This window comes from Quercus robur, chromosome 1 (genome assembly GCF_932294415.1).
Source record: "Quercus robur chromosome 1, dhQueRobu3.1, whole genome shotgun sequence".
In the NCBI taxonomy this organism is placed as follows: Eukaryota; Viridiplantae; Streptophyta; class Magnoliopsida; order Fagales; family Fagaceae; genus Quercus; species Quercus robur.
This window is the reverse complement of record NC_065534.1, coordinates 23,445,428-23,468,429: the sequence shown is the minus strand read 5'-3', so window position 1 is coordinate 23,468,429 and position 23,002 is coordinate 23,445,428. Positions and strand designations below refer to the sequence as shown.

The 23,002-nt window shown below is 32.5% G+C and overlaps 4 protein-coding genes across 4 annotated transcripts; all 4 read right to left on the bottom strand.

Moving 5' to 3' along the window:
• Window positions 1–4,490: 4,490 nt before the first annotated feature.
• Window positions 4,491–5,594, bottom strand: LOC126726081 (fasciclin-like arabinogalactan protein 12). Its single transcript, XM_050431215.1, has one exon. The coding sequence runs from the start codon at window positions 5,529–5,531 to the stop codon at window positions 4,728–4,730; it is 804 nt and encodes a 267-aa protein (XP_050287172.1). The 5' UTR covers window positions 5,532–5,594; the 3' UTR covers window positions 4,491–4,727.
• Window positions 5,595–11,226: 5,632 nt separating this feature from the next.
• LOC126713866 (fasciclin-like arabinogalactan protein 12) lies at window positions 11,227–12,279 on the bottom strand. Its single transcript, XM_050413787.1, has one exon. It carries the CDS (start codon window positions 12,201–12,203, stop codon window positions 11,412–11,414), a length of 792 nt encoding a protein of 263 aa, XP_050269744.1. The 5' UTR covers window positions 12,204–12,279; the 3' UTR covers window positions 11,227–11,411.
• A 2,631-nt stretch (window positions 12,280–14,910) lies between these two features.
• Window positions 14,911–16,139, bottom strand: LOC126713865 (fasciclin-like arabinogalactan protein 12). The gene has a single exon (XM_050413772.1). It carries the CDS (start codon window positions 16,079–16,081, stop codon window positions 15,302–15,304), a length of 780 nt encoding a protein of 259 aa, XP_050269729.1. The 5' UTR covers window positions 16,082–16,139; the 3' UTR covers window positions 14,911–15,301.
• A 3,427-nt stretch (window positions 16,140–19,566) lies between these two features.
• Window positions 19,567–20,777, bottom strand: LOC126726075 (fasciclin-like arabinogalactan protein 12). The gene has a single exon (XM_050431202.1). The coding sequence runs from the start codon at window positions 20,610–20,612 to the stop codon at window positions 19,869–19,871; it is 744 nt and encodes a 247-aa protein (XP_050287159.1). The 5' UTR covers window positions 20,613–20,777; the 3' UTR covers window positions 19,567–19,868.
• Window positions 20,778–23,002: the final 2,225 nt, after the last annotated feature.

The window sequence follows — 23,002 nt, the reverse complement described above, 5'->3', positions numbered from 1 at the left end:
ATTTTGTGAAATAATTTATACTCTCTCCTTCTTTGATTTGATTTACTTACTATCTTTGGCACTTGCCATTGGCAATTACTCAGGGCCACTCTTATGGACTAAATCAACTTATTCTCCAGTCACCATCATTGATAAATGAGAAATCAAATCAAGTTATAGTTTTTCTATTTGGTTGCTAGGGTTTTTGTTCATGAAATTGCTATTTTCTATTTAAAAATTGCACTTGTAGATCAATATTTATATTTCTTAACTTGGCATTTTGCACCTATGGCTAAAATTTGTGTGGATCTTTGGAAGTTCAAAAATCTTTTCTCCATTCACCATGGTTTTTCATTGAGTAAATTCTTTCTCTCTTACTCCTCTTGACAAGTTTTGTTTTTGACTAGAAGAAAGCTTTTTTGCTTTGAAGGTCATGCAACACCTGTCTCATTTTATTTGTCCTCACCACAAGGAAAACATCTAGGTAAGGTAAATAATCTATTTTAAAGTTTGAATGGAAATTACCAAGTACAAGAGGTAAATCTTTAAGGGATGAGCTTAATTGTTTCTTATTTTCAATAATAAATCATTTTATTGCAATACCGGTAATTGTTTGAGAAATTCAATATATTCATATCTCTATAGAATAGAGAATAGTAAAAGTCAATTTTATTACAACTACTTAAATTTAGTTGACTTAATTCCGTACAATTACAAAGTATAGCATGAAAGATAATGAAATTAATTGTTGTAATTTTTATTTTCTTTCCATGTTTTGAATTTCCTCTATATTATTATTACAACCGAGCAAAGATTGAGAAAGTAACATTACTACTCTAATTTGAAGTTTAATGTGTCCTTCTCAAGTCATGGTCTTTATTTATATATTTGCAATTTATATTTCTAACCGTTGATGAGAAATTAAGGCTCAGTTGCACAATGTGTAAATTTTTCAGAAGGCTACTTTAAATAGTAAGTCAATGTGTCTCTTACATTTTGGTATTAGTTAGAATTGTTTTCAAATGATTATATCAATAAAAGTGAATGTGTATAAATTTTGTTTAACTATCCTGTGCATCGCACGGGTTAGCGACTAGTAATTATTTATATAGGAGACTTTCAATAAGGCTAAAAAAAAGCCAACAACAATCCACTAACAATTTTTTTTTTTTTTTTTTTTTTTTTTGGCTGATGAGACCAACAACTTCAATTAAATCACCTCAGAAAAAACGAATCCACGATTTTCGATTGCTCTTCAAACAATCAAATATTAATGGAAGGTCAATCAAACATCAATTAAACAGTATTCGAACGAAAGTCCAAATTTAAGATTCTTCATTCTTTTGCATTGCCTCTTGGACACTTGATCTTGAACTAATGATTCTTCAATACAAACTCAATCAAGATTACATTGTCATGGAATTTGTCAACTCTAAACTTAACAATATAATCAAAAGTAGGTAAAAATACATTGTTGGTCCTAAAGTTTATACATTGAATGCTTTTAATATGCCTAATATTTCTTCTTCTTCTTCTTTTCTTTTTTTTTTTTGGAGAAACAATGCCTAATATTTCAAATGAGAGATTTTAGACCTTAAAATTTAACATATGAGTCTTGTTGGTCATTCTGTCTATTTTCATGTCTTTGTAATAACTAATAGAACAATGAAGTCGATTATTTTTAATGATATGACATTAATTTTTTATTAAAAAAATATAATGTGTGTAAATGAAAGCCAGTTTAAAGTTATATTTTATAAATACATAAATAAAAATTGGGTAAAAAATAAATGCATTTAATTGGATTTAAAAAGTGAAAAAAAAAAATATATATATATATATATATATATATATATCTCAGACATAACTTGTCTTGGCATTGATGTAGACATTAAATATTAGAGGGCTGAGGGGACCTAGAAGTTGAAAAATTAAAAAAATAATTAAAAAATAATAATAATAATAATAAAGGTAAGAAAGAGACAAAGAGTTTAGAGATTCTTATACCTTCTCACATAATAGCTCCACAATCTTATTCTAACTCTTATTTTTTCAGTCAATTAAAATATTAAAATAAAATAAAACAAGATTATGTGGCTTGTTTCTCTTGTTGCTACTAAAATTAAGATGTTAAAGAAATTCATATTTTCTGTTTTACACTACACTTAGGAGATTGACACATAATAGTTTTTTTTTTTTTGGAAGTTGTTATCATTGGCAAAGACCTACCGCACATTTTTCATGTTACAGTCTCTCTCTCTCCCATTTTCAGGCCATTGCAAGAATATATAAGTTTCTTCCCAAATTGCTTTCATTCTTTTCCCCAAATTTTTGTCTTCTTAATTTTCAATTAATATTTTTTGTTTAGGGAAAAAATCTTAATTCTCATTCATATTTGATTTCAGTTGTATACTGCATGTAAAACTAAGTTGAGAAATATTTATACATTCTCTTAAAGAAAAGATGTTGACAATTTAGAAAGTAATGAGATTTGGGATTATGATACTCCAACTTCAATTTCCAAAGAGATCTTTTCTTTTTTCTTTTTTCTTTTTTATACAAGATAAAAATTTTACTCTAGTCTAATCTAAGTATATATGTGTATGAAACTCCCTCCTAGAAATTTGAACCTTGGCCCTTACCCCCGTCTCACATCCCACAAGCATTTATACTTATAAAGTGACCATCACATCAAGAATGTGCAGTGGTCAAAGAATACTTTTCTAATCTCAAAGGGATCGGATATTATTGAGAATTTCAATTTAGATTTGATTCTTGATTGTTTTAGTTATCAATAACAAGTTGTTGATACCCATTTTCGCGACACATTTCATACAAGCCCAATTCAACCAAGCTCGACTTCCCTATGGACTCGATTCATGTATTATATTTTATTTATTCTTTTAAGCATGGCCCAAGCCTATGTGACAATATTGGGGAAATTGAGGAAGTGTGGTTTGGAGGGTATGGGTTGGTTCCTTTCGGACCTTTTGCTTGAGCCTAGCCCATCCATGCTACCAAGTGGGCAAGGGACACTGGTAGCACCTCAAGCTCATGGAAAAGGTCTTGTATCCAAATTTTCCACCCCAAAATAGCTTTTATACTCTGGGTGACTGTGGCCTAAAGTTTTTGCCCTAACCCACTTTTACTTTTAAAACATAGTTGGCTCACATTGGTCAACTCCATCTGCTAGGCCTCACTTAGGTGAGCCTTTCAATGGTCTAAAATGTCTGACCAAAGGCAACCAATTAGAGCAAACCCCATTTATTTCCAAAATTATGTAAAAAGCTTACCAAACTCTTCCCTAAATAAAAGCAACCCAAGCCAAAACACCAAATTGGTATCATAGGGGATAAAAGACTTTTCCACTACTCAAAAACCAGTCAAGAGCAACACCCCAAACTCAATATAAAACTCTCTCTTTAGCTCATAAAAGGGGCAGTCACATTCTACCAAAGGAGCTGAAACTTCAGAGCAAAAAACTCATTTAGCCAGTCAACAATCTCACAATTCCGAAACTTGAAGGTGGAAATATGGATATAGGGGAACCTTCCCTTTCTTCCTCACGGCCTCCCTCAATTTCCTCTTCTATGTGACTATGGGTCGAAATTTCAGATCTGTTAAACCACGTTTTCCCTATAAAGCTAAAACTTGAGAGCAAAAACCCACTGAGCCAAGAGACATTCTCACAATTCTGAACCTTAGGAGTGGAAATATGGGTATAGGGGAACCTTCCCTTTCTTCCTCACGGCCTCCCTCAATTTCCTCTTCTATGTGACTGTGGGTCAAAGTTTCAGATCTGTTAAACCACGTTTTCCCTATAAAGCTAAAACTTGAGAGCAAAAACCCACTGAGCCAAGAGACATTCTCACAATTCTGAACCTTAGGGGTGGAAATATGGGTATAGGGGAACCTTCCCTCTCTTTCTCACGACCTTCCTCAATTTCTTCTTCTATGTGACTGTGAGTTGAAGTTTCAAACCTGTTATGTTTTTATGCTTTTTCTGCACTTTCACTCTTAGCATTTTGATTTTCTCTTGTCAAAGCACCATTAGCCTTTTGTTCATTATACATTTGAAATTTTGGGCTTAATTCTCCACAAATAAACACTTCTAAAAAACCCAAGGGGAGATTTGGGTCATTCTCATATTTTCGGCCCTAGTCGCAAAAACGTCCCCGACACAAGTTAAACCACAATTTTAACTAGGGATATTTAGGTTTTGTATTTTTATTTCCTTTTATACCAACCTACATAGTACCTCCATGAAAATTGATTTGAATGTTGTGGTAAATTAACTGCTTTGAATAAGATTTGAATTAATTGATTAATTTTCGTTTTTTTTTTTTATATATATAGATATGATAGAATTTCAATTTATAATATTTACTCCTTGATAATTGTTCTTTATTACCGGTCCAAAACATTAATCTATTTTTTATCTAGATGGGATTCAAACTCTTAATCTCTTATTCAATAATAAGAAAAATTTACCAGGAGTAAATTGAAATCCATGTTTTAAACTAAAAATTTCATTGAATATGAGAGGGTACAGAAAAATTATTTATTAAAAAAACAATAGCGTACAATTCAACCTTGACAGTACCGATATACGGATAGACAGCAATTATTCGAAAGCACTCAGCGACAACGACGAGCGTTCAAATCCAACTCAACAAAATCGTAAACCAATAGACGATTTACACTCCCAAAACATATCCAGCTGATGCATATATCGTCACTTTCTTGTATCACAAATACAATGCTGCAATGAAAACCGCAACTCCAATGGGCACCAATATTCCATGGGTTGCCAGACTCTCTGCACCAGAATCAACAACCACTGTAGGAGTAGCAGTAGTAGTAGTACTGGTCTTTGGACTGGCTGCTATCGGCGTCTTCTTCGGCTTAGGCTTGATTATAGCCGGGGCGGGAGCCAGTGCTGGAGCTGGTGATGGAACCTTTGAAACAAAAAGGTCAAGAGGAAGAAGCACTTTGTCTACTTGATAAATAGCAAGCTGAAAATTCGAATATAGAGTACCACTCACTGTGGCATTGACAAGGCCAGTCGAAATGTTTACTTGGTTTCCCATACTGGTCACATTAAGTGGGTAATCACCGGGTTTGTTATCTCCTGCTTGTGTTCGCAATGGGTTGCTCACAGTTTGGAAGTTTTGCAAAGTATAATAAGTGGGCAAGATATGAAACTGTACAAGTCGGACCTTTTCTTCGTTATTGAGAGAGTTTAGAGTGCCAGCTTTAAGGCTGGCAAATGCGTTATCGTTTGCAGCAAAAAGGGTGAAACGAATGTTTGAATCGTTGAGCTGCCCTCTGAGTTGATCAGACACTCCAGTGCTCTTTAAGAGGCGGATTAGGATGGTGAACCCACCAATCTTTTGAAGGATTTTAGCGACATCAGGGGGCCCGGGTGGAGCCGGTCCAGCCGGAGCCACAGCAGGCAGCTTTGGGGCCGGAGCTGGCTGGCCTAAAGTGGTGGTAGAGTGGAAGAGTAAAACAAGTAGAAGTGAGAGTGAGAAGAGAGCTTGTTTGGCCATCTTTGTATGTATGTATAGCTGTGTTTTGTTTGGGGAGTTTGCTAATGCAAGAGTGGTACTTGCTGGTGTGTTTGATATGTGTTGAAGAGAGGAATTAGAGGCTTTTTATAAAGCCTTGGAGACAATGAAGTTAGGTGAAAGGGTACAATCTTAGTTAAAACTTTAAAGAACTCAAATCTTAGTTACAAAACCTTAGATGTTTGCAGTTCATCTTTCTGTGAGAGATAAGAGGACGAGTGGATAGAATGAGAGAGAGATTTTATTTGCCGTTTGGTTTGCTTGGCAAGTCGGGAAAAACATTGGGGATCCGAAATGTGTTTAGATTTAGAAAGTTGGATATGATTGCTTAGCTTTCTCTTACATGAATCTTAGCTATAAAAGCTTTTTTGCATGCCACAACCCAAAGAAATAACTCGCCTCCCTGGTCTCCTTCCCTACTCCCAATTTTGTAAATCCTTTGCCCAGGTAGGGTGTCCTTTCTCCTCTTTCTAACACAGTTTGAGTTCTTAGGAGATGGACAAAGTTGTATTTTCATAAACCAGTTTAAAAAAACAAAAACAACAACTCAGACAGATGATGTTTTAATTGAGACAAAGCTTTAAAAAATAAAAATAGCTTTCCAACTTCATTGGTCTTCTTCTTCAAGACACGGTGAGTAGTCTATGATTATCCTAGGAGTTAAGTTTTTCATACCGTACTTTTTTATAGTATTTTTGCTAAGGAAGAGATTAAAAAAAAATTAAATAAATAAAAGAAATAATTTTATTATTTAGGTTGCATTTTTTGTTTCATGTAAAAATATTTTTTCGAATTTTAAGTATCTAGTGACTAAAAATGTTGGTCAACTTGAAAATGTCTTCCACTTGACCATAAAATTTGGGGCATTTTAGGGTATTTTCATTCCCCTCCCCAATGCCCCAAGTTAGTTAACTCACCACCTCACTGCCACTATCCACCAATCGTGGCCCATCATTGTGTCACCACTATAGTTGCACCGTCATCACCATCTCTCTCTCTCATCATCACCAATCAAGAATCTCAACCCAATCACTCAAAATCAACCTCTTTTGCAACCACCACCACCTCCATCCCCAAATCTCCACCTCCCACCTTCAAACCAACCTTTGTTTTACGATCACCACCACATAGATCTTCATTTCTCAATCCTTTTGATTTGTTCAAGTATATTGAGATTTACAAATATCTAGGATTTTTTTGTTGTGTTTTGTATTTGATGAATACTGAATTCTATCCTCAATAAATGGAATTTTTTGTAGATTAAACACATGAAAATGTTTTTTGGGTTGCTAATAAACAGTAAAAAGTATTTTCAACTAAAACATTTTCCGGTACAAAAATATTTCAATAAAATAAAATAAAAATAAAAAATAAAAAACGTAGCCTAATTTAGTAAAAGGTGAGACAAAAATATCTGTTGTTAATTAACTTGGTTCCTTCTATAAATAAACAATAGGGGCAAGTATAGATACAAACACATTTGTATATATACTCAAGTATAGACACATCTCCATATGCATACATGCATATACACACACACACACACATATATATATATATATATATACAAATGGATAAGGTTTCTCTCCAAACTACTTTGGAGAAAAACTCTTCAACTCCTCCTGTATCCTTTTATTGAATGTGAATTTTGAAAATCTAACCGTTTGATTACATGTTCTTTACATTCTTAACATGCATGTCAAAAATTTTTCAGATTGGATATTATTTACTATTCAATCAATAAAATTTTAGATCACAAAACTGGAAATTTAAACATTTGGTTAATGACATAGTTATTAATTGTTTATCTTCTTTAAATTTTGCAAGTATGGCATATATAATAAGAACATGCAATCAAACGATTAGATTTTCAAAATTTATATCCAATAAAAAGATATAAGAAAAGTTTGAAACATTTTCCTATATAATTACATTTATTTATAAGTGTATACTTATGTGTATACCTGCACAAACATATTTATATAATTATTCTCAGGATTGTTATGATCTAACTAATGCAGGAATGTTCCAATGTTCACCAAGAATCTAACAAGAATGTTGTCACGCCCCCAACTCAACGAATGAGCTAGGCATGCGACAACGGCTGCATACCTATAGAACTTTGTCTTCCAGGTGCGCAAGGCTCCCACTAAATTCAATAATTATTCTCCAATTGGGATTTGATAACAAATAAAATTTTAATTTACTATTCTCTCATAAACAATAAAATAGTTGAGGTGATCTCCAATAAATCAATAGTCAAAAGAAAATTTCTAGAAAATTACAACTAACTGAAAAGCTCACAAATTTCAAATCTTCCAACACTAAGTATATATTGATGTCAAATCCTAATACTCTTTTCATTCCCACCACCTCAACGATAGCCCAAACTTTCTACTACTCAAAATTTGAAACAAAGAAAGAAGGGATAAGCTCAACAATTCAATAAGTAACCAAAATTCTAACTATGTAGATTAAGCATATATACGAGTAAAATAAATAAAGTATTCAAATAACAAAACTCATGGGCTTATAAATTGTGTCTCAATTAAATTGGAAAAGTAAGATATAATTTTCAATGAATTCCAAACATCAAAATTTCCATTGGACTTAAAGCAATGCATAGATTTAATCCAATTTCACATACTTAACAATCTTTATGAATATGGTCACATTATATCCTTGTGATTAAGCCAAGAACCATACATATAAGTCGGTGGTAAACCCAAAAGAAACAAGTTATTATGCCAATCTATACCCTAATGTTGATGTAACTTAAATATGGACTTTTTCTATAGCCACAACAAAATCTCATTACATTATCACAACAAATTGTGGTGTTAGAATACCATAAGTCAAAATGAATAAAGACTAAAGTATATTTTTTGCCCTAAAGTTTTGATGCTTGTTTTCATTTTTGTCAAAATTATCATGTTGGCTCTTCAAGTTTGATTTTGTTTTCATATTGGCACTTTCGTTCATTTCCACAAGTAATCTGGTGATATTTGATATTATATGGGTAACATGCCTTAATTAACTGTATTTTTCTAGACACTTGACAGTCAGATTTATAAAAGAAATAGATCATATGGGTGACATGTCTTAATGAATGGCACTTATCTAGCACTTTAGGGTTAGATTAAAAACAAAATAAGACTTATATTGGTGATGTGTATTAGTGGATGGCATTTATTTGACACTTATGAACAAATTACAACAGAGGTGGTAGGGTCAATATGAAAATAGAATCAAAGATAAACAGCCAAAATGAAACTTCTGAAACATAAAGGCCAGAAGTGTATTCTAGTCTTTATTTATTTTGAATTAATGTAAGTTAACACCACAGCTTGTGAAAATGTACTGAGATTTTGTTTTGGCCATAAAAGAATTCCACAAAATTACATCAACATTAGCATTATACCAAGTTTGCTTAAGTACTGTGGTAATTGTGGATTACTAAAAATAATAAACATATTGTAAATTGATGAAAATTTCTATTACAAAATAGTATTCACTTTTGTTAGATATGTGCAGTTAGTTTTAGTGAGCTTGCTTTAGTGATTTTTCTGGTTTCTAGGATTTTAGGAGATGACTATATGAGATTCTAAATTTGAACATCAAACATGATTTCTTTAATAGGACAGTCACAATCCTCAACTACCTGGAATTTCCAATTTACGGAAAACAAAAACAAAAAAAACAAAAAAACAAAAACAAAAACAAAAAAATCTTTTTAGTTATGAGAATTTACCAAAGGCACATTTTTCTCATATATAGTTCAACAAATAATAACTACAAGCTAGTTACGTTCCGATAGCTAGGAATGATTAATCTCTTGATGTCTACTAGATAAAATATGCATAGTGTATATATATATATCAAATCGGATTCTTTAGGAAAATTATTGTTTCTTGATCCTTTGATGTACACACAATGTTTACACTTTCACACAATATATTCTTCTTTTTCCAAAATATCCACATTTAAGTAACACATAATTACACATGATGTGTATGAAAAAATGTACAAAGAGAGTGTGAGATACAATCAAAACCCTATTCTTTATGCACTCTCAATTTAGGACCAAATCATCAAATGGTTATTTCTAAAGCTCCATGTTCGAAAATGATTGACTTATATAATTTTGAAATTTGTCTGCATCATCGAACAACCTTTTTCTCATATGCTTACAAACCATACTATAGGAATATTACAAATTTTACATAATGCTTACAAAATTGGTGTCACAAATCATAAAAAAAGTAATTCTAAAATTCATTAATTAGGCTGTTAAAGTCAATTAGTTATATTCATTATCACATCATTTTGTAAACCTTATGTATTAATTTTAACATTTTCATTTCTCTTAAACAATACATCATGAAGAGCACTCTACTTGACTCTCGGCTTTCCAATTAATGCACGTGTGTTATAGAGCTAGTCTCATTCTTGATCTAGATCTTTATCCTAAAATTATATAATTTAAAAGGTAAAGTTGAATATTAAATTAAGGGCAAATTTTAGTTACAAAATTTGTTGTAATCTAAGGTTACAACCTTATTCAATATCTTTTTATTGGAGATGAATTTTAACTAATCAACCATTGGATTACATTTTCTTCTTATATCTTCCGTGCTTGTAAAATTTTAAAAAAATTAAAGATCAATAGTTATGTCATCAATAAATTGTTTAAATTACAAATTTTTGTAATTTAAAATTATGCATAAAATATAATTTTATGAATTATAAAGTAAATAATATCCGATTGACACAAAATTTGACATGTATATTAAAAGTATAAAAATATGCAATTCAATTGTTTGATTTTCAAAATATATAGTAATGTTAATGATATTGAGTAAGGTGATAGACTTAGGCTACAACAAATTTTATAACTAAACTTTGTCCTTAAATTAATATGATTCGGTTTGCTTTTTACAGCTCAATTAAGATGATTACAAATATCCATATTTTTCTTTTATGCTTCACTTTTGGAAATTAGGGCAAAATAACTCTTTTTTTTTTTTAAGGACAAAGTTTAACTACAAAATTGATTGTAGCCTTAGGCTACAACCTTACTCAATAAAATAAACATTACTACATATTTTGAAAATCTAATCGTTGAATTACATGTACTTTACGCTCTCAATACACATGTCAAATTTGTGTCAATCGGATATTATTTACTATATGATCTATAAGTTTATATTTTATGCATAATTTTAAACTACAAAAACTTGCAATTTAAACAATTTATTGATTATTTAGCTATTGATCTTGCAAGCATGAAGGATATAAGAAGAAGATGTAATCCAATGGTTTGTTAAAATTCACCTCCAATAAAAAGATATTGAGTAAGATTGTAACTTTACGCTACAATCAATTTTGTAGCTAAATTTTGTCCTTTATTTTTCATTACATTTCAATTTTGGAAGTTATGACCATTGCCAGAGCTAGGAGCTCCATTGCACATCTTTCATGTCACAATACCTCTCTCACATTTTAGGCCATAACAAGAATATATATTATTAAAACTATCATAATAATTAATTAGTAAGTCACTAAAAACAATAAGAATCATTATATATAGACTTAATTTTACCCTTATATATAGATAAATTTTTAGCTTTCTCTTAGAATATTATACAAAATTCTTAATTAGAGAGACAACTTGAAATGAGAAGATACAGAAAAAATTATTTATTAAGGGGAAAATAAAAAGCATACAATCAACCTTAATAGTATACAAGCACTCGGTGACAATGATCAGGGTTCAAACCAACTCAGCAAAATCATAAAGTAGTAGACAATTTATACCCCAAAACATATCCAGCTGATGCATATATCGTCCCCTTTTTGGTATCACAAAGAGAATGTTGTGATTAAAACCGCAACTCCAAGCGACACCAATATTCCATGGGTTGCGAGACTCACTGCACCAGAATTAACCACTGTAGGAGTTGCAGTAGTACTCGTCTCTGGACTGGCTGCTGCCGTAGTCTTCTTTGGCTTGGGCTTGGTTGGGGCTGGTGCTGGAGCTGGTGATGGAGGCTTTGCAACAAAAAGGTCAAGAGGAAGAAGAACTTTGTCTACTTGATATATAGCAAGTTGAAAATTCGAATAAAGAGTACCACTCACTGAAGCATTGACAAGGCCAGTCGAAATGTTTACTTGGCTTCCAACACTGGTCACATTTAGTGGGTAATCACCAGGTTTGTTATCTCCTGCTTGTGTTCGTACTGGGTTGCTCACAGTTTGGAAGTTTTCCAAGGTATAATAAGTCGGCAAGATATGAAACTGTATAAGCCGGACCTTTTCTTCGTTATTGAGAGAGTTTAGAGTGCCAGCTTTGAGGTTGGAAAATGCGTTATCGTTTGGAGCAAAAAGAGTGAAACGAATGCTTGAATCGTTGAGCTGCCCTCTGAGTTGGTCAGCCACTCCGGTGCTCTTTAAGAGGCGGATTAGGATCGTGAACCCTCCGACTTTTTGGAGGATTTTGGTGACGTCAGGGGGGCCGGGTGGGGCCGGAGCATTGGCAGGTGCAGCTGGAGCCACTGCAGGCAGCGTCGGGGCCTGAGCTGGCTGGCCTGAAGTTGTGGTGCAGTGGAAGAGAAAAACAAGTAGAAGTGAAAGGGAGAGAACTTGTTTGGCCATCTTTATATGTATGGTGTGGGCTGTGTTTTGTCTGGGAAATTTGCTGATGCCAAGAGTGGTACTTGATGAGTGTGTTTGATATGTGTTGATCGAGGTGAGGAAGTGGCTTTTTATATAGGCTTGGAGACAATGAATTTAGGTGAAAGAGTACAATCTTACTTAAAAGAACTTAATCTTAGTTGCAAAACCTTAGATGTTAGCAGTTAATCTTTCTGTGAGAGGTGAAGCATAAGTGGATAGGATGAGAGAGAGGTTTTATTTGCCGTTTTAGCTAACTAGCTTGCTTGGGAAATCAGGAAAAACATAGGGCATCCGAAATGTGTTTGGTTTTAGAAAGATGTGTATGATTGCTTAGCTTTTTCTCTTACGATGAATCTTACTTAGCTAAGCTCATTTGCATGCCACATCCTTAAGAAAAAAGCTTAAGGTTGAGACAAAGCTTTTAAAAAACTAAGATAGAGGTATTTACATCAATCAATACCTAATCATTGAAACATTTTATTTTAAGCCGCAAATGTAATCATTGAAGAAAGAGGTATTTACATCAATCAATTCCTTTTCGAAAACTCGAAAACTCTCCAAGAACACTCACATAACCCAAAATGCATCATAAGCACTTCAGTTACTATGAAAGTCTCTAAACAAATACTAAAATTAGTTATCCTAGACTCTAAATATTAATTTACACTTTTTTATGTATGCTTCTTATATAGAATGTCCACACTTTCATATTAGATGTTCACTGTGTATTTTAGGAATATTCACATTTAACACATAATTACATATGATGTGTATAGACAAGGTATAAAAAGAGTGTAAGACAATTTGTATACACTATGCACTCTCATCTTAGGACAAAATCATTGTTTGGTTCTTTTTAGTGTTCCATTTTTGAAAATGTCGAATTATATCATTTTCAATTTTGTTTGCAACCACACAACCTTCATACAAACTGTAATATAAATACTATAAATTTTTGTTATATAAAACTTATGAATTGATATGTTATTAATCACAAAAAATAATTTAAATATTAATTAATTAGATTACTGAAGTCCGTCAATCATACTTATTACCACATCAGTTTGTAAATGTTTTATAGTAAAATTTGTATAAATTTAATGTTTTCCTTTTCTTTCTTTTTTTCTTAAATAGTGCATCATGCATAGCACTCAACAGCTCACAGCTTAACAATGCATGTTTTGTCTAGTGCAAATCTCATTCTTGATCCAAGATTTTTTTTTTTTTTTTTAATTTAATAGTACAATAGGATAGAAAGAATTTGAACCCTAAATATTTCTATTAGAAACATAAAAAAATGTTAGTTTAGCTACATATAAAGCTCTTGGCAATCCAAGATCTTTATCCTACAATTATATAATTCAAAACAGAATGACTGAATATTAAAATAAAATAGAACAAGATTAATGTGGTTTGGTTCACTCATGACTCCTCAATTAAGTTGAGATTTTCTTTTCTTTTCTTTTCTTTTTTTTTTTTTGCCTTTTACACTTCCCTTTAGGAGATTAACAAAGAATAGCTCCTACTGATTTCCCACCCCTACCCCCTTCTCCCTTTTACATATATATTTGTGACTATTGGTGGAGCCCCACCACATATCTTTCATGTCACAATACCTCTTTCCCATTTCAGGCCACAGCAAGAATATATAAGTTTCTACCCGAATTGCTTTCATTATTTTAGCTAAATTTTTTTTTATCCCCTTATTTCTGAATTTTAATGATATATTTTGTTCAAGGAAAAAAAAACCTTAAATCTCATTCAGATTTGATTCCATTCAAGATAATTTTTTAATATATTTATACTAAATACTTGTTTTTTAAAATCTAATCTTATTAAGTATAACAATTATCACCAAGAAACAGGATTTTTTTTTTTTAATCCTTATTATAATTAATATAACTTTTAAAATTTAGGTAATGCCAATGAGAACCAAAACATTCTTGAAAAGAAAAGATGTTTACAATTTAGAAAGCAATACACCTATTGATTATAATGCTTAAACTTCAATTCCCAAATATATCTTTTCTAATCTCCAAGGATGAAGTTTTGGTGCAAATAATTTTACTACGGTCTATATTAAAGGAAAACTATTGAGAATTTCATTTTAAACCTTGTATTTGATTGTTTAAGTTATCTAAAAGCGTTTTCTCAAAAAAAAAATATATATATATATATATATATTTATATATCTAAAAGTGCTTAAACCATAATTTCAACGAAGAATGCTTAGATTTTGTATTTATGTTTCCTTTTGTACCTACCAACCGAGTACCTCCATATAACAATTTATCAAAGATTACTTTAAGCTTATGTGAGAGCCACCTGATCATTCTTCCATAAAAATTAATGAAGCATTTGATAGAAGGAGTCTGTTTTATTCATTATCAAAAATAGAGTACCAAATTGGCAAAAATAAAAAATGAGGGGAATTTAACTATAATGATCTCAAGTTTAGAGGCTCTTGGTGCATTTTACCCCTTTTGTTATGTCTATTGGTTTATAAGATACTTCTTATATATCAAAGCTATGTTTACTTTTCATATATCACTATATATATACACGCCAAAAAAAAAAAAAAACCTAATAATCATCACGGATTTAATAATTTGACCCCTAAAGATAAATTTTAAGCTCCATATGTTGGACAATTATACAAAATTCTCTAGAGTACAATAGCTGGAAATGAGAAGGTATAAAAAAAACTATATTTATTTATTAAGGAAAAAAGAAAAGCATACAATCAACTTTAACAATACTAATACATGGAAAGATATGACAATTATTTGAAAGCACTCTGAGACAATGATGAGCAATCAATCCAACTCGATCAACAAAATTATAAAGTAATAGACAATTTGCGCTACTAAAACATGTCCAGCTTCGAGTAATTATACAATGAAATATAATAATGGTTTACTTCATCATCTGATATAATAATGAATCACACTAATTAAATTAATAGTATGATTCATTATTTATATGAGAGAGAAAAGTACCTCATTAGTATATTCTCAAAATATTGTATAATTTTCAATATCCACGTGTTGCATATGTCTTCACTTTTTTTTCTTTTATCACAAAGAAAATGCAATGAATATAGCAACTCCAATCGACACCAATACTCCATGCTTTGCGATACTCACTGCACCAGAATCAACCGCTGTAGAAGTAGTACTAGTCTTTGGACTGGCTGCTGCCGTTGTCTTCTTAGCCTTAGGCTTAGTTGGGGCTGGTGCTGGAGCTGGTGATGGAGGCTTTGGAACAAAAAGGTCAAGAGGAAGAAGCACTTTGTCTACTTGATAAATAGCAAGCTGAAAATTTGAATAAAGAGTACCGCTCACTGAAGCATTGACAAGGCCAGTCGAAATGTTCACTTGGCTTCCAACACTGGTCACATTTAGTGGGTAATCACCAGGTTTGTTATCTCCTGCCTGTGTTCGCACTGGGTTGCTCACAGTTTGGAAGTTTTCCAAAGTATAATAAGTGGGCAAGATATGAAACTGTATGAGTCGGACCTTTTCTTCGTTATTGAGAGAGTTTAGAGTGCCAGCTTTGAGGTTGGAAAATGAGTTATCGTTTGGAGCAAAAAGAGTGAAACGAATGCTTGAATCGTTGAGCTGCCCTTTGAGTTGGTCAGCCACTCCAGTGCTTTTTAAGAGGCGGATTAGGATCGTGAACCCACCGACCTTTTGGAGGATTTTGATGACATCTGGAGGACCAGGCGGGGCTGGGGCATTGGCAGGTGAAGCCACAGCAGGCAGTGTTGGGGCCTGAGCTGGCTGCCCTAAGGTTGTGGTGCAGTGGAAGAGAAAAACAAGTAGAAGTGAAAGAAAGAAAAGAGCTTGTTTGGCCATCTTTGTATAGTGGGCTGTGTTTGGTTTAGGGAGTTTGCTGATGCAAGAGTTGTACTTGCTGGAGTGTGTTTGATATGTGTTGAAGGGATGGAAGTGGCTTTTTATATAGGCTGACAGACAATGAATTTAGGTGAAAGGGTACAATCTTAGTTAAAAGAACTTAATCTTAGTTACAAAACCTTAGATGTTAGCAGTTCATCTTTTCTGTGAGAGGTGGAGGATGATAGGATAGAATGAGAGAGAGATTTTATTTGCAGTTTAGTTTGCTTGTGAAATCAGGAAAAACATAGGGGATCCGATTTGTGTTTTGGGATTAGAAATATGGATATGATTGCTTAGCTTTCTCTTATGATGAATCTTATAGCTATAAAAACTCATTTGTTCATGCGACAACCTTTTGGTTATGGAGAAGATTCGCCAACTTGGTCTCCTTCCCTACTCCCACTGCAAATCCTTCTTCTCAGGTACAGGATTTCCTTCCTTCTCTTTCTAATACTTAGTTTGTTTGCTTAGGAGATGGAGGAAGTTGTTTATTCCTAAATAAAATAAATAATTAAAATTTATTAAAAAAATAAATAAATAAATAAAAACCTTGCTTTTTAGATAACACAATAATAAGTGGCTGTTTCTTAATAACCCAGATACATACAGCGTTTTAAAATTTTAGTTGAATTTTTCCTCTGAAATAAAAATAAAAAATTGAAACAGAGAATAGTAATTTGATGTTCAATGAAAATATACTATGTTCACTTATTCACAAGCTATTGCCAATACTCCTCTATTTTTTTTTTTTTTTTTCGTTAGTTCTCTTGTATCACTATCCATTTTCATTGTTCTTCAAAACACGAGAATATTGTCACTTGCATTTAATTTTGCCTTGGCATATAGTCACTTGATTTTATCATCTTCAATCCATTATTATGATATAATTTTATACTAGTTATGACGGCTCTACGTGACCTAATATCCACTTGGTCTATTGGTGGTGCTTATCAGCCGGCTCATCACATATTTTAGTTATGTTAATTAAACTTCGTCCCTTCTATAACCACTTAAACAATAAGTCAATAGCCTTCAAGCACTTTGTATATAGAAAGTGTCAATTCAATTACAAATCCCTTAGGTAGAGAAAAATGATTAATGCATTATTTTTTTCCTTTTATTACTCTTATGTTATATTTAACGTATTAAATCAAAGTGTATTCAATTATATCATTCTATAATAGATAAATTTATATTGTTAATGTTTCTCAAAAAAAAAATTATATTGTTAATTAGTGCATCAATTTTTCCTTTTATTAATCTTATATCTTAAATTCTTAGGTTGTTCAATAAATCAAAGCATATTCAAGATATACATTCCTAGAAATAGATATAAGAAAATCTTTTTAATAAAAGCCTTCCTTATTTTCAAAAAATAAATTTTTTTAAACATTTGGAGAATTAGATTTAGATATATGGACACTATTTATATATATATATGAGAATTTTTTTTAGGTTTTATTTTTATTATTGTTATATTTTTCATATATTAACTTGTATGTGTTTAGGTCATTATAGTGACCTTTATTATTTAAGGAATTTAAAATTGATTAACTTTTAAATGTTTCGTAATTATTAAAAAATATTAATATACTTTATGCGTGTAACCTCTAAATTATTCAATAAAATTCTTTATATAAAATGTTTAAAGAATATTAATTATAAACAATATAATTTAAAAGATAGTTCATGGATTACAAAATTGGCTAGATGGGAAAAAAATTATTCAGATTATGTAAATACCAACTTGGTATAAATATTTATGTTATATATAAGAAAATAGCATGTGTTAAATCAAATTACACATATATTTTAAGTAAAATTTATATATATATCTAATAGTCTAATAGTTTTTCTTTTTTTTGGGGGGGGCGGGGGGGGGGGGGGGGGGGGGTGGGTGAATTTTTTTTAATAAATTTAGCTTGGTCCCTTGGAAAAAGTTTTAGGTCCGTCACTAATCCATTTACGTTGAACTCAATGTAATACCACTTACAAAAAATGGAGAAGGATAATTTTTCCAATCAAGTTAATTTATTCATTATTCTATCATAGTCAAGTTAATTTTTCCACTCAAGGACTATATTACAGATGGGACGGCCTGGATTCACTTCAAGCCCATAGATTACAAGATTTACTTGTTCACATGATTGTATCATGACAGAATTTCTATATACTTCCCTCATCTATTAACTTCACAAGCATAAATTCCATCAACATGATAACATTCGCATTTTATGAGACTAGCTTGCTTATGCACTGCGGTAATTGTTAATGAAATTTTCCTATTATTATTACAACATAAAATTCACTTTTAATATATATGTGTAGTTAGTTTTAGTCAGCTTGCTTTAGTGAATATTTTTTGGTTTCTTGGACTTAAGGAGATAACAATATCAAATTATAATCCAAACTTCAAACATGATTTCATTAATAGGACAGTAGAAATCATAAACTTCCTGAAATTTCCAATTTAAAGCCAAAATTGATTTTTCTTTTCTAAAAGTGATGATTTATGAGACATTACCACAAAGGTACTTGTGCTCATACTTCAACAAATAATAACTTGAAGCTAACTGAGTTAAGCTCCAATAGCAAGAAATAATTATTATCTTTAATATCTAGAGTTGAATGAAAGCATAGCAGATCAATAGCGTAATGATCATATTCCCTTCAGAAGTGCCATCTATTATACATTGCTTAGTAATATGTTCTCAAAATTTTATGATTTGTCGTAATGCTGATGTATAATGCTAATGTACCTTGCAGGTTTTTTTCTTTTAATATAAATTCAATAATTACAACAATCAAGTGTGAGATCCGAAGCTTCGAACCCTAATTCTTCTCTTCATAAAGAATAGCAGGTAATGCTAAACCTTACAAGGCTCTTGACTACCTTGTAGACGTTTAGCATAAGTAGTAATTTAAAACCATAGTAAGACTTGCTAGAGTAGTTGAGATCTAATCTCCCCCACCCCCCCCCCCCCCCTTTTTTTTGTGTGTGTGTATCAAGTTGGGGTGTGTTGGGAACAAACATACCAGAACCACTTGTTTTCGTGACTTCTACTCATATATCTGTTCAAGTGAGACAGGCATATATGTTGATGGCATCATATTCTTTATGCACTCTCAATTTAGGAAGAAATTAATCATTTTGTTATCTCTAGCGTTCCATGGCCAAAAATGATCAAATTCGATTCATATATTTTTCTTGAATCAATTCCCTCTTTGCCATATCTAAAATCAATTTTGTTTAATCACCGGATAAACTTTTTCTCTTAAACAGTACGTCATGCACTGCACTGCACTGCTCATGGCTTACCAATACATTTGTGCTGCAGTGCTAGTCTCATTCTTGTATGTATTTATTATCTAGAGCATCCATGATCGTTTATCCTAAAAGTATATAACTCAAAATAGAAATTTGAATGCTCAAGCCCAATGAATGACACAACTTCTCTAGAAAAATCAATTATACAAGATTCTCAAGTACATGGAAGCTGGAAGTGAAAAATAACACAATACCCTCAAAAAAAAATCAAGATTAAAACTTAACAGTAAATTGGTACGCATCACAAACTGGCATTATACATAACGGGACAGCTAGGAAAATGGAAAATTATTTGAAAGCACTCGGTTTTGATCACGACCCTTCAATCCAACTCACCAAAAATCATACGGGACTCGACAATTGGACCCCCAGAAAAGTATATATCCAGCTGATGCATAATTCATCATGTTCCCTTTGTTACAAAGAAAGTAGTGCTGCAATCACAGCAACTCCAATGGACAACAAAAATCCATGTCTACTGAGTCTGAGACTCAATGCACCATTCTGATCCGCTGTGGCAGAATCAGGACTTCCCGCAGCAGTCTTCTTCTTAGTCTTAGCTTTAGTAGCAGCAGGTGCAGGTGCTGGTGCAGGAGGCCTTGGAGCAAAGATTGCCTGTGGAAGAAGCACTGAATCCACTTGATAAACAGCTAGCTGATTATCAGAATAAACTGAACCCCCTACTGTGGTATTGACAAGACCAGAGGAGATGTTCACTGAATTGCCTGAAGTGGTCACATTTAGTGGGAACTCACCAGGGCTGGAATCTCCAGCCTGTGTCCTCAATGGGTTACTCACGGTTTGGAAGTTTGTCATAGATAGAAAATTGGGTAAGATGTGAAACTGTATTAGCTCAACCTTTTGTTCATCAGTAAGAGAATTAAGAGTGCCGGATTTGAGGTTGGAAAATGCGCTATCACTTGGAGCAAGTAAGGTTAGGCCGTTGTTTGTATCGTTGAGCTGCTGGTTGATTTGGTCAGCCACTTTGGTGCTCTTTAAGAGGCGGATTAAGATCGTGAACTGACCGGCCTTTTCGAGGATTTTGGTCACGTTGGTTGGCCCGGGTGGTGCCGGGGCCTGAGCTGGCTGGGCTAAAGTTGTGGTGCAATGGAAGAGGAAAACTAGAACAAGGGAGAGGGAGAAAAGAGCCTGTTTGTTCATGTTTGTGGTGTGTTTTTTTTTTTTTTTTCTGGGAAGTGGGGTTGGTAGTGTTTTGCTTTGGCAATGTGCTAATGCAAGAGTGGTCCTTGCAGTAGAAAGAGTGTTTGATATGTATGAGAAAGAGGAGAGGGTTTTTATTAAGGTTGAAGGATGACAAAGTTAGGTGAAAGGGAACGATTATAGTTACAAAACAATAGTTGTTAGCAGCTCATCGTTTTTATGGAAGGTGGTGAAATGAATGGATAGAATGAGAGAGATTTTGCTCTTTGAGCGACCAGTTTGCTTGGGAAGGCAGGAAAAACAGAGGGGATAAATATCTCAAGTGGGTGTGTCGGCTAATAAAAGATGTGCATGATTGCTTTGCTTTCACTTTTTAATTATGCAATTGTGCTATAAAAACCGATTTCTTTGCCACCAACTTAAGAAAGAAGTTTCCGTAGGTTTCACTGTGGAAGAGCATATCTATGATGAGGACCAATGACAGATTTGCAAGTGAGGTCCCAGTGGCCCAACCTCATGGATGTTAGCTTCTGACCTATGCCAGCTTACTCAACGTTAATAGCTCCATGTGAATGGGTCACCAGCAGAGTTGACACTCTGTTCACTGTAAATTCTTTTTTTGGATATGCGTTCACTGTAAATTCTAGATTTTTTTTTTTGGAGTTCAATTCAAGGAAATATTGCACTTTCGGCCCAAAAGCCAGTTGCTTTGTCAGACACTTGGTGCCTTCTAGGCCCATATGGTGCTAGACAATAGAACTCATTATTTAGGCTTTGGGCATGAATCATGGACTTGTGTGTAATTACCAATTAGGTTAGCTACTTCTCTGCATGATTGTCTGACCTCACAAGGAGTTTTTTTTTTTTTTTTTTTTTTTTGTGCTGAATCAGAAGGAGATGTTAAGACTTAAGAGGTCCAAGTTTAGTTATAAATTGTATAAATATAAAACAACATAATCTTCTTCTCTCTTTTTTAACTTGGTTAGAAATACTAGATATGCTACCCCACATATTGAACCCGGTCTCCCCTGCTCAATCCCCAACTCCAAGCTCTCAGGAGGAACCAATCCACTTCAGATGGGATTGGTTAAAACAACCTAATCCTTAAGTTATATAATACATGGGAAAATTCACTTTAATATTCTAAATAGTTACTGATTTAAAATAAAAAAAAATGTTCCAATATAAATTTCATATTGTTGTAAATACTGAAGTCAAAAACATATTTGAAAAGGGAAAAAAAGTCTTCTTCAATTTATTTTTTGCTAAAATTTTAATCGTACCTTTTAAATTTGAGAGAATTGTCATTTTATTTCTTAAAGTTTATTTTGTCATTTTAGTTTCTAAACTTTAACATTTTTGACAAGTTGGTCCTTCCATCCATTATCATCTGTAAAGTTGTTGCTTTTCACATATTTGATACAACGTTGTTTTATTGAAAGTAACCAAAATTTATGGATGACAATTGAAGAAATGACTAACTTAGCAAAAATGTTAAAGTTTAAAGCCTTAAAAAAAACGAGGGGGGTAAAAAGCCCATTAACTCAAACTTTTTTTTTTTTTTTTTTTGAGGAAACATTAACTCAAACTTAATGTGTATAAAAGTATAAATTATATTTTGATATATAGGGAAAAATGGGCATTTGCCCCTAATTTACAAGCTATGTAACAAAATGCCTCTGTTTTGAAACTATTTAGCAAAATATCTCTGTTTTTGGAACTCGATTTTAACAAAATCGAGTTCTGTATAAAACTCTATATCTTCAAAATCAAATTATATGTATATTTTTAAGTGAAAATCTACATTAGAAATGTCAAGTTTCACTTAAATTTTCAAAAAAAAAAAAATATAAATGACAAAATATGCATAGAACTCGACACTGTTAATGTTGAGTTCCACCTGTAACTCGATTTTGTTAAAATCGAATTTCAAAAACAAGGGCATTTTGCTGCATAATTTGTAAATTATGGACAAATTAATGCCAATTTTCGCCTGATATATAGACTATAGAGCTTTACCATCATTCGGTGGGTGTGAGAGCAATGGCAGCCTAAAATAGTGAAAAACACTTGGTGGAAAAAGAGGAAGAATTCGATCAACTTCCTGTCTATGACCAAACATGAAAGAAGAAGTTTGAGGAGGAGACTTTGGGGATGAAAAGGCCATGGCATTATTTGTGATAACAAAGACTCTACCTATGCGGCTATGCCATTACCAATGAAGGAGAAAGTGAGTCCCAAACTAACAGTCAAAATGAAAAGGATGGATCGTTAATGAAGAATAAAGTTATGGACATAGCGAATCATGTGCAACATATTCATGAGTCAAATGCTAAACTTGAGTAGAAGCTTCTTTTATAGGGAGAAAATGATGCAGTGCATTTGATGCC